At 40.7% G+C, this 12673-nt stretch overlaps 1 protein-coding gene across 5 annotated transcripts in view; it reads right to left on the bottom strand.

Moving 5' to 3' along the window:
* Nucleotides 1-12673, bottom strand: part of LOC111863507 (EH domain-binding protein 1) — a 70922-nt gene that overhangs the window by 38138 nt on the left and 20111 nt on the right. For all 5 annotated transcript variants that reach the window (XM_033751094.1, XM_023849864.2, XM_023849863.2 and 2 more), the window contains exons 13-15: nucleotides 5996-6087; nucleotides 4009-4081; nucleotides 3115-3231 (exon numbers count right to left, since the gene is read on the bottom strand). In XM_033751094.1, the coding sequence (XP_033606985.1) occupies nucleotides 3115-3231; nucleotides 4009-4081; nucleotides 5996-6087 (282 nt within the window). The remainder of the gene's footprint in view (nucleotides 1-3114; nucleotides 3232-4008; nucleotides 4082-5995; nucleotides 6088-12673) is intronic.

Genomic DNA, 12673 nt, shown 5'->3' on the forward strand with positions numbered 1-12673 from the left:
ATACAAATGCTGTTTCAGGAAGTTAAACACAAGAACACATGAAATGAAAAGCTATTTCCACAAAAGGAGCAAACAGAACTACCTGTTCTCTGCCTGCTTTTCTTGTCAATATCACTATATATAGTGGCCAAAACTTCAGAAAAGGAATAGCATTCAGATTAAGAAATTAAATTTTATGCATATAATTAAAAATATATAGGTTCCTATATTGAGAATAAGTATTTGAATCACAGCCAGAAGCTCTGTAATGCTATACTTACATCACTCTAACAATTGTGGCAACAATACATAAAAGTGAGTACAAAGTAAGTTTCATAACATGTCTGGGTGCTTTCTGTTAGTATTTCTAAATATACTAGATGCTTGATTACCATAACCACTGTACAGAAAAATGCATGCAGACTGAGTAAGCAAAATAAAGGGCCTTGAAGTAAGAAGCAAAACAACACAAATTGCAAACAAGAAAATGCAAATTAGAAGAACCAAAAGACAAAAGATGTGATTAAAATATTTACACACCCTTGACCTTAAGTCTTGTAGATGTATTAGGCAAATAGAAGGTTACAAGATAACATTACCTGCTACCTGTCCAGGTTAATAAGCACTGGCTAGGAGCTGAATAACTGTTCATAAGAAACAGTAACTTCTCTTACTGAAACTAAATTTCAAAAGATCTGTGTATGTTCTACAAATTTTATGACACAGATTATTTAACAGATCTGTATCAACTAACAGTAACAGTGATACTGGCCAGGTGAATATGGCTGACTGTATGAAAGGAGACTGGCCATGAAACATTCAAGAAATGTTCTCATTTCACATTTTTCCCTTCCAGATCTCTGATATTCACGTTCATGAAAACATTATGATACAAAAGAAATCATATAGATACATTTTTAAATATGCAAGAAACACAAAATTTGACCGATTCCATGATTCTGAAGGTTTGCAACACTGTCAAGTATCATTATGGGGGAATTTTCTATGCTGTTTAATGTTTCAATAACAAATGTAAGCAACGAGCAGAAGTTCCAACTCTTCACCCATAGAACAGTTGTTTTCACTGGCAGTTTCACAGTATACAGCAGTTACAACTATTAGGATGGGACAGCATTTAAATGAAGAAATTAAAGATTCCTTTGGGGTCTTATTTTGCAGCACTGTCAGTATCTAGTCTATACAGTGTCAAATGGTAAGATAAATGATGAACTGGAAGTAATCTGGAAAGAAGTAGCTGTGGCTCGAAGTACTATCTGAGCATGTGCCTTGAGGTACCAAGGAAAAACACAAAAACCTCAGTCAGTATTGCCAATGTCCTGGCTGAGATCTGTACAGAGCATCTGGTGAATATAAGTACAGAGTGGTACTGCTATATCATCCAGCTTGATCAGGAACAATTTCGCCAACTCTGCCACAATACTAGCAAGTGGCTTTAACAGCAGTCAGTACTGTACACACTGCCACAATTGTGGAGTAAATGTCATAATTTCTCTTTGGTTTTCCTCTATTAACGTTCCTGACAGAAAGGAGGAAGCAGGTAGAGAAGCTATATTTTTAAATATACTGTGACATGTGTGCTGAAAGTCATGATAACAGAACCAGAAGAGACAGCCATTGCTAGGTTCTGTAAACACGATTCCATGTCTACAAGATCACATAACAGCTGCAACAGATACAAATGCGATAACAGAGGAACTGTTCTCTGCTGGGTCTGTGCAGAGGCTATATAACAGGACTCTCAGCTTGCCTGAGTCAGTCTTGACTGGGGTCAGCAGCCAGTGAGGACTCTGGAGCCACTGGGCAATGGAAGCAGAGGACGATATTCGGAGCCGTTACCCTGCTATGGCCGGTGAAGGCACAGCAGTCTCAGATTTACTGCACACTGTATTGAATTGTACTGTGTGCAAATTAGCGAGAGCAGTACAACGAATTGTAGTTACAATTTGTAAGAGTCCAATAAATCCAATGATGAATCCAAAACCCATCTATAGTCACTAAACATGCAACAATATTATACAGTTCTCGGTTTCCAAAGGCCAAGGTTACCGACTTTGTAGTGTCTCATAAGTAAGGGGTTTGAACTTCAGTGTGTGGTAACATCCAAAAATAATGACGGAATGTTGTATGATTATAGCATCTTGTGATATGGCACATTCAATGTGCTATCACCCAGTGCAGTTCTAAACAGAACCCACTTCTTGCCTGCTGTTAAGGACAGCCATTATCTACTGAGCCCCACAGGTACTCTTCTCTTCCACTGACAGAAACATGGCCAGCCATCAAAATACTGTATTTTGTACAATGGGTTTTGCTTGCTGTTTGCATCTTTCCGGTGACTTGTTTACTCTACAATCCTGAAGAGAAAGGCAACACATTCCTCCAAAATACCAGACTACATGTTGTCACTCCTCTTCGTTGTATTTTGTAGTTTCTATTAGTAAAATGCACAGCATCCAAAGAAAATGCTCCCATAATCACTTGAGTGATTCCAAACAAAATATTGCACCCATAAGTACTTGAGGCATCTTCAGGCTTCACAAGCAATTCTGAATTCTGAGACAGAGACTGGACTCTGAATGCATAAATTTCAGCTACTGAAATTTACAAATTATAGAGAAGGAAAATACTGTCACTGCCCTGGCCAAAATGTTGCACATGGTAACAGAACCTGAACATTTCAAATCTAAAACATATTTTAAAGTGACTGGATCCTGAGAAGTTTTGGCAGGGAAATCTGCACAAAAGAGCCAAATAGGAAGAAACATGTGTAGATGGGATAATAATATAAAACGAATGTTAAAGAAATAGGATGGGAGGATGTGGGCTGGATTCATCTGGCTCTGGGTAGGGGTCAGTGGTAGGTTTTTGTGATCATTGTAACGAACCCTCAGGCTTAAAAACTGCTAAAATTTCTTGAATAGCTGAGCAACTGTTAGCTTCTCAAGGAGGACTCAGCTCTATAGAATTAACTAGTTAGTCACACAGTTAGGTACAGTAGTGTACTGTATGTTAACAGAAAGACTCATATAAAGTGCAAGCAATGCCAGAAGAAGAAGGAAAGACAACACACTACAGTTGTACCATCAAGAAAAGGAACTGTACTCAGTGTCTTACATGTTGCTGTCTACTGAAAGCTTCATGCGTTGGCGAAAGACCCTGTTGAACACCGTTTGTTTCGCATCCTTCTGACCCTTCTCTGCTCATCCTCGTATCACAAGAATGAACTGATTCCTGTTCAAAAATAAAAACAAATTTTCACAATTTTGGTAATTAAAATCTGAATAGTACTATCTTCTGGAACGTGACGCCGTGTAGTCTGGTAGAAATTCAATGACATCATCAGGGTTGAAGAGTACACCAAGCAAGCAACCAGCCAAGAAGCTAACAGCAGACTCTGGGACACACCACTCTTCATAGTCACCCTGGTGATGTCACATGTAACAAATTAAAACCTTGTAAGATTTGAAGTTTCCACAGTGGTGACTATGAAGAATGCCATCTTCTGACATGTGGCGTCATGTAGATCTTGTGTGAACCAATGTTTCTGAAGAATGTATCGCCTCCATCTTCAGGGTAGAAAATCCACGAGCGAGGAACCACCATGAGCGGGTGGCTGCAGACTGAGTAGCTTGGGCTTCTTGGTTTATAGCATCTTGAGTCATTGAATATGTCAATGAGTAGCCTCCCCATAGAGGAATAATACATAAGATCTGAGGTTTCCATAGCGGTGACTATGAAGAATGCCATCTTCTGAGATGTGGCGCCATGTAGATCTTGTGTGAACCAACGTTTAGGAGGAACATATTGCCTCAGTCTTCAAAGGCAGAAAAATCCATGAGGAATGAACCAGCATGGGTGGCGAATTTTTCTACCTTCGAAGATGGAGGCGTAACATTCCACCGAAACGTTGGTTCACACAAAATCTACATGGAGCCACATTCCAGAAGACAGCATTCTTCAATTAAACATTCCTCCCACCCAAACATGCTGGAAAGGAAGAGTACTTACGCTATCCTGTGATGACTGTGATCTTGTTAGAGGACGGTTGCAGCTCTTCTTGTCTTCACTAGCAATTACAGAGCTGGAAATTAAAACAAAACTCTGAGCAATCTGGTGGGATGTGACAACATGCAGTCTGTCACGTGATTGGTGTCACATTCTCAAATTCAAACCTCACACAGCCATGGGATATGGACACAAAAACATCTTTTTGCATGACCTAATTGTATGGGTGGAAAATTCCTGACATCTGAGAGACCTGAAAGGAAAGTGGTTGCTATACGTGGTGTGTTCAAAAAGTATCGAACCTTTGGTCGGCAGAAATACATTTATTGATTTGGAGGTACAAAACCCTAATCCCCTTCAAAGTAGTCTCCTTGGTAATGCACACATTTCTCCCAGCGCTTCCACCATTGTTGGAAACACTTTTGGAACGCGTCTTTTGGAATGGTGACCAGCCAGGCCATCGCATTCCACATGATGTCTTCTCTTGACTCAAATCGGGTTCCTTTCAGCGGCATTTTCAGCTTGGGAAATAGCCAAAAGTCACACGGAGCCATGTCGGGGGAGTAGGGAGCCTGACGAACCACAGGGATGTTGTGTTTGGTGACGAAAGCTTGAATCAGATGCGCAGAATGGGTGGGTGCGTTATCATGATGGAGCTGCCAAGTTTTTGCTGCGCACAGATCTGGTCATTTGCACTGCACAGAATCACGAAGGCGATGAAGGACCTCCTGGTAGCATTCCTTTGTGATGGTTTGGCCTTGTGGTGCGTACTCATGATGCACAACCCCACGGGAGTCGAAGAAAATGGCCAACATGACCTTGACATTGCTGCGGACCTGCTGTGCTTTTTTTGGTCTCGGGGATGTCGGATGTTTCCACTGTGACAACTGCATCTTGGTTTCTGGGTCGTACCCATAAACCCACGACTCATCGCCTGTGATCACGGTGTTACTGTTTGCATTGTCCGGCATGTCCTGTGCGATTTCCAGACAGCGTTGCTTCTGCTCCATTGTTAGCAGTTTCAGTACGAATTTCGCAGACACTCTCCTCATGCCCAAATCCTCGGTCAAAATTGAATGTACCGATCCAGTGCTTACCCCTGTCTCATTCGCAAGTTCTTGGACTGTGATACGACAGTCCTCCATGACCAAAGTCCACACTTGCTCGATGACATTCTCATTTTAGCTTGTTGAGGGTCTGCCTGAACGCGGTTCGCTGTCCACTGATGTGTGGCCATCTTTGAAGCGGTTGTACCACTCCTTTATCCATGAGTTGCTCATGGCATCGTCCCCGAAAGCCTGTTGAATCTTGCGAATGGTTTCCACTTGAGTATGGCCAAGCTTTTGGCAAAATTTGATGCAATATCGCTGCTCATGTTCTGTCATTTTACACTTTACTGGAATCCGATGAGCGCTCACTACACGTCCTCACTCATAGGCTGACTGCCAGTGACTGACGCTTTCTGCGGGCAGGAAAAAATTCACGACTGCGCATGAATGTCCCCTCCACATCTCCACCAAAGGGAGCCTCCCGCGCTTTGTTGGTTTACGCGGGAAAAAAGAAGGTTCGGTACTTTTTGAACACACCACATATGTACCACATGATTCATCATTAAAGATAATGCATTTTGTCCACAGTGTGTGTTTATATGTTTTGCATGATTCTGACAACAGATGGAAATATTTCTCTAATAGCACTAAGTGGCTGGCCTTTGTTATGGAGATCAAGTGTGTTTTCTGTAAGGCAGGGCCTGAATTTATGTGTATTATTTAAATCTGGTTCCTTTACTTCCATATACTCCAGGTCAAGAGTCGCGTCCTTTCCACATGATTTCAGATATGACCTGTCAAGACATTCATATGATAACAACATGAAAACAGAAAGAAGACAGCACAACTCAGTATATTCACCACACATACACACATTAAAATCGAAATTTAATGGAACAGGGGATGTGAACAGATATTATTTGGTGTATTCAGATACGAACCTTTCATCTTCATCATCAGAACCAAATGGATCAGTTAACTGGCGTCTTGTCATAAGAACTGGTCGCTGAGTGGTTGCGACAGGAGACTTACTCTGAAATTATTATAAAAGAAACAAAATATTGCTCTGTCTTATTAACTAAAATACATCATATCCCCATGTTGCATGTCATGAAATTCCCACAAACTCCATTTTTCTACTGACTTCCATGTCATAAATGGAGATCCATTCCTATGCAAACACTTCTGCGGTTAATATACTGTGCACACTACAATAAGAGAAATACCAATCACACTACCAGCTAACTGTCTCTCTACCCCACTGGCATATGTGCGCAGGCTAGTCAGTTGCTAACTAGATATATACTTGGTGTATGTGTGCAGGCTAGCCAATTGCTAGCTGCATATCCTATGTCACTGATGCATGTGTACATGCAACCCAAATTTCGTACTACATAATTATTTAAGGTCTGACATGACTGATGAATTTTAAGGTTGAACACAGCCAATATCAGAGTTCATCAGTGAAGAGAACCTTGTGCTCACTTTGCTGCCACTGCTGCTATAATTCAAATGGCAGCAGGTCCCTGCTGTTGCAGCATTACCTTGTTTTGCTGCTCTTCACCATACACTGACAAACATTCTTTGGTCAAAGAGAGAGGACACAGCTGTCATCTGGTGATGACAAAGACAAAATACCAGCTTTATCCAAGAGCAAATTTCAAAGTGTCTTGGATATGTGGTATGGCTGTTTGAACAGAGCAGCCAACTGCATCTCAGAAAAAAATTGATTGAATGATTGAAAGCGACCATTTTCCATAAGGTACAGCACCAAAATTCTGTATGCACTACTTATCTCCCAGTCTGAGCTGTCTAGCCCATTGCAATTCCCTACCTTAACAATACGGCAACAGTACCTGCAAAGCAATATCAATGATGTAAAGCCAAATTTTAGCTGAGTGTCCTTCCATAAGTTACAAAGGCACTAGTGTCACACAGTGACACATAACACTATAAAGAGAGCACAGTATTACAGTATCTTAAACTCCCTGTGCCTCATAGGCATAAACACATCCCTGAGTATCTTATTCTGAAACACCTGTAATTTATGTGCAGGGGTTGGCTGCACTGAGTGTAAGAGCTATTTCAGTGTTTTGGCTTACAGTGTGGTCTCCATCTTCAGGGTGAACAAATCACATTGCATCATGTTCCACATACCCACCCTTACTCCCACTGCAAGACCTTTATGTCAGAGCACATCCTATCCTGCCTCACTCACCTTGAGGATGATGACTGTAATGTACACCAGTGTTGCAGAACCTTGACAATTACTTACAACTTGAACAGCTCAAACATGACATGTGACATGGCTAAACTCCAGAAGTGAAACTTATACATCACATAGATGTTGCAGAAATTTGACAAGAATTTACAACATATGTTTTTTCCTAAGATGAGACCTCAATAACACGGCAGTAAAAATTCATATTCTGGTCTTTTAGGTTATATTTTTCCAAAACATTGGCATTCACATACAAGACTATATGGTGCTATAAGATGACAATATGAAATCAAAGAAGTTTTCTCCTTACAGAACAAAGCATATAAGTTCACACTATGTAACTCAGTTACCTTTAGCTTACTGTCCCTTGCGTAATCATTTGTCACAACTGCAAACAGACTAACTGGAGCACATCAGCATGAGGTTTCATCAAAAAAAAGCCTAACAAACTACATACTAGAGATACAGATTGTGAAATGGAATTAATTTTCACAGTAACCATAGGTCTGCTAATGAGAAACAATTAGAAACTACTAATGTGGTGTTAGGATATGCAGACTAATATGCTAACAAAGCTACATCTGCATGCAAGTCGGTCATTTCAGGCTGAAGGTCTGGCTACACGATTCTCTTGTTACATACATCAGATTTTAGTACACTGTGTCTTTATTGATTACAGGCTTTCACAGTGGTTCAGTGTTGTTGACTCCATTCTTGAGCATTTGCATCCTGTGGATGTGCAGTGTTGATGATGTTCTGGTGATATTTCCTGCCTCTGTCTTCAAGGTAAAAGTGAGAAGAGTGGGTGTCTATACACGTTTTGCTCCAACAGACCCACAGACACAAGGGGGGGGGGCTAGTGCCTGGACTGGGCCAAGAAGGACCGTGGACACAGGCAAACATCACAAAAAATCATGAGATGTCGTGCCTTTATGGGAGTTGCAATATATCACTTATTTTTTATTACAGGACATTATATTGCGTGTGACCAGTGTGTCATACAATTCAGCTCCACTTGCTGATATTACTAAATTATCCAGTGGTCCACAAACTTTACTGGTGGCAGGCTCCAATAATATTCTTTGACAAGGCAGCATAAACCTATCTTATTATATTAAATTCAATAACTTCCCATCATTATCATGCTCCTTTGTTTGTATACAGGTGAGACAGAAATACAGTTGGTTGGTTTCTGATGCCACACTTTGACAATTAAGTCATTTGTGTTCTCAGCCTCAACTGACTCCCATATTTCTAACTCACTCCCCGTCTGGACATCACCTGGGTGAGTTAAGTTATCCAGCTGTACTTCAGTTGGGTTGCATGATTTTAAGCTGTTCCCACTCTTGTCTGCCAGAGGACTCCACAGTCATGTGACCACAGCAGCCTCTAGGGAACTCTGAAGGCAACCAAAAATTCACCCATCTTTTAGCATGAGTGAAAGGTTCTTTTATGTGCCATATGGGACACCCCCCCATCAATATTTCCCCACAGAAGGGAATTGTGTTACAGATTTTTTTCACCCTCAAAAATCCACTGGCCTAAGCCAGGTTTCATCCCGCGAACTGTGGGTCCAATGGTGATCACATTAGCACCAGACCACCAGTTAGGAAGACATAATACGGTTTGAAATTGGAACACAGACACAAACAGAAACTATGATCTTCTGAGATGTGCCTGCAACCATTTTGGCACAGGTGCCAACACTTCACAGGAACACTCTGGCTTCCATCTCTAGGGTACAAACAACATCAGCAAAGACCTACAAAAACTACTTGTCTTCTCTACCATTAGAATTAAAATCTCACACAAATTAAACCTCTATAGACTGAAGTACCAGGACCAGAGTTTTGTCAAACAAATTACATTTTACTCATAGCTGGAGTGACTATACTCCTTCCTGCTACCTCAGTTACTTGTTTCCATTGGAAGTTATCAATCTGACTATCAATTTATCACATCCAATTGACCTTCAGAAGTAGAAGTATGAAGTTTATTTGACTTTATCCTCACAACCTGGCTACTTAAGGTGACTGAAACTCACTACACTCACTTCAACCTTGAAGATGAAGGCAATTTCCTCAGGAACAGTACCCATGTACCAGACTACACGTCATCACAACCCAGACGTCCACACTCTGACAACTGCCACAGCCAAAGCCTCAAAACTAATATTCGAACATCAAATTTTGTTTCAAGTGTAAAAGTGCATATAATATGTTATAGCAAGCACACGTGACTGTTGGTACATGAAAGAAATACTCAGAACTGGACAAACGGCAAATGACGTGGTAAGTATCTTGCAATATTCTTACGCAGATACAAGGCAGCCTTCGTAGTCTAGGGGTAATGTTCCCACCTCATGACTCAAGGTACGCAGGTACAAACTTGGTGGAGGTCGTGGAATTTTTAAGGGCGGAAAAATTCAGGGAACAAGTCCTCCGGGAGGGACTTTAAGCCGTGGGTCCCGTGTCGTAGATTTACAGCACATAAAAGATCCTCATGTCTCTAGGAGACCTCTGAGCAAAATTAGGCAAAATGTTTCCCGCCCAAGTAGTTTCCAATGCCTCTGGTAGATGGGGAAGTTATTGGGTACCAATGCCAGTAGAGTGCCGACCTCACTGGCAGAAAGGGGAGATAGCGGACACCAGTATCGGTAGGGTATGTCAACAGTAGAAATCAAAGGGGGATGTACAACAGACTATTAGTCACGGTGCATGGGGAAACCCACCCCCTCTATACTGAATAACTGAATACACAGACACAAATGTCGAACATTACACACACAGGCTGTACAACAAACACTGCTATATTGATACTGCTAGTTAGCCTGCAGAAGTGACTATGTTAAGGTAGAAATACAAACTAACTTTATGGTGTCATCTTGAAGAGCTAGAAGTTGCTCAGCTCATCAAGAAATTCGCTACCTTTTACAGAACTTGGAAGTTCATTATGATGTTTGCAACAGCCAACAAAGTGAGGGCCCAGCTTTACAGCTTGTATTTGCATTTCCAGGAAGTTCAACATACTGGTGTGCCTCCTTTTGGTGTAACTCTGTTCAGCAACAAAATAATGCAGCCACGTCTGGTGCATATGTAACATCATTAGTCGCCCTGATGGCATTAGAAAATAAAGTGGAATAGAAGAGAGATGATTTCAAACCCCAATGAGAAACATTCTTCATCCATGCAGCCTAACCGTTTTGAGCTTCCACTTCCTTGCAATTTTCTGAAGTCTCCAGCTTCAGTAAGCAGGGACCTTAGTTTTACTTTTGAGCTGACTTACCATAACCATTTCTTTCCTTTGCAATAAGCTGTACAGGGATCCACATATCTGTGTAAACTTTACCACCTCGGAGTATGTGACTTTAAATTGCCTGGTATTACTGGGATTTTAACTCAGAGTTAACAATATTAATACATGTACTCCTCATTCTATGTGCATCCATTTCAATGCCCTCAATTAATACAGACCAGTTTCCATTAATAGTATTCACTTTATTGTGAAATGTTAGCTGATCGATTGAGACAGGTGGGAAGTAGGAGTAGCGTATCAAAGGAGGTAGATGAAGGAAGCATGGAAAATCTGGCCACCATGTAGCATCTCTTCTGCACATCTATGACGGTCATTCTTTCTGGCGTAAGAAGATCTTCATTATAGCATTTTGTTCTGTCTAAATGTTCTTGTTTAATAATGTTCTTGTGCATTTTATTTCATTACTAGCCTTCAAAATAATTCCATAATGAGAAGAAAATTATAAAAATCAAATCCTGGTTTAGAAGGAAATTAAGAGGAGACTGAACTCAGGTAATGCTTCCTACCATTCTGTCCAGAACCTTCTGTCTTCTCGTCTGCTGTCAAAAAACATAAAAATTAGAATATACAAAACTATAATTTTGCCTGTGGTTCTGTATGGGTGTGAAACTTGGTCTCTGACATTAAGGGAGGAACATAGACTGAGGGTGTTTGAGAACAGGGTTTTGAGGAGAATATTTGGAACAAAGAGATATGAAGTGATAGGAGGTTGGAAATTGCATAATGAGGAGCTTCACAACTTGTATGATTCACCAAGTATAATTAGACTGATAAGTCAAGAAGGATGAAATGGGGCAGGGCATGTAGAATGAAAGGGGAAAAAGAGGAATGAATATTAGATTTTGGTGGGAAATCCAGAAGGAACGAGTCTACTGGGAAGACCAAGATGTAGGTGGGTGGTTAATATTAAAATGGATCTTAGAGAGACAGGATAGGATGGTATGGACTGGATTGATCTGGCTCAGGATAAGAACCAGTGGAGGGGTTTTCTGAACACGGTAATGAACCTTTGGGTGCCATAAAATGCTGGGAAATTCTTGAGTAGCTCCACAAGTGGTAGCTTCTCGGAAATGGCTCAGCTCCATGAGTGAGTAAAGAAAATTCAGGGTAGGGAGAGGGAGTGGGGGAGAGAAGATATGTCTCAGGGTAACTGGCCAAGTGATAGTGGCACAGGTTGTCAGCACACATTCCAAGGACATTATGCCATCCCACTCCTTAGTAGCATTTAGCAATCTTTTTCAGACTAAATACATAAATATATACACAAGTTAGTCATACTGAACTGACATAAATACTATTGAATAAGAAAAGGGATGTGCTGTATTGTGCTCCGAAAGACGAGTTGCAGTAACAGCAACAATATTCTGATGCTCTTTGTAGCAGATCACAGACACTTCCAACGATACTTAAGGGGGAAACCACATTCAATTTATGCAATTTCATCACATGAAACTCTCTTTTGGAACACATGAGTGAGAACAAGTTGAAATCATCCATCCCAACTGGATAAAGTAACTAAATCAAGTTGCATCCAACCAGATGAGTTACAAATGTTCTAATCAGTCAAGATTAATAGCGCAAATGACTTAACTGTCAAATTGCGGCATTAGAAGCCAACCAACCAATGAACCAGCCAATTTATTTTTAATTTCAAGACTATATAATTCTGAGGTCAACTTATATTTGAGGGAATCTTTTATTTGGCAAATATGGTATTTCAATTTGTGTACTAAGTGGTATGTCCATTCACTTGTCTTGCATGCAGAAACACAGATAACAAAAATGTTGGACATGTTGCCATTTTTTGACTGTCATTTTTGTGATCCAGCTTAATAAAAACCAGCTTACTTCACATTAGCTAGTGAAAAAAGGGGACGTTGCACTCCACTGTGCTGTGTAATTAACAGGCCAAGATCCAATTTGATTTACAGGTCTCAATGAATCTGTTCATAATGCACATGGTTGGTAATTCAGTTTCCATGTATCATCACAGGAGTGCAATACATGGCCAGTAAATGTTAACACCCTCATCGCCAGCTGTGAGCCAATTGTTACGGGGATAGATTTACCTTCTTTACCTTTA

Source organism: Cryptotermes secundus, unplaced genomic scaffold (genome assembly GCF_002891405.2).
Source record: "Cryptotermes secundus unplaced genomic scaffold, Csec_1.0 scaffold63, whole genome shotgun sequence".
Lineage (NCBI taxonomy): Eukaryota > Metazoa > Arthropoda > Insecta > Blattodea > Kalotermitidae > Cryptotermes > Cryptotermes secundus.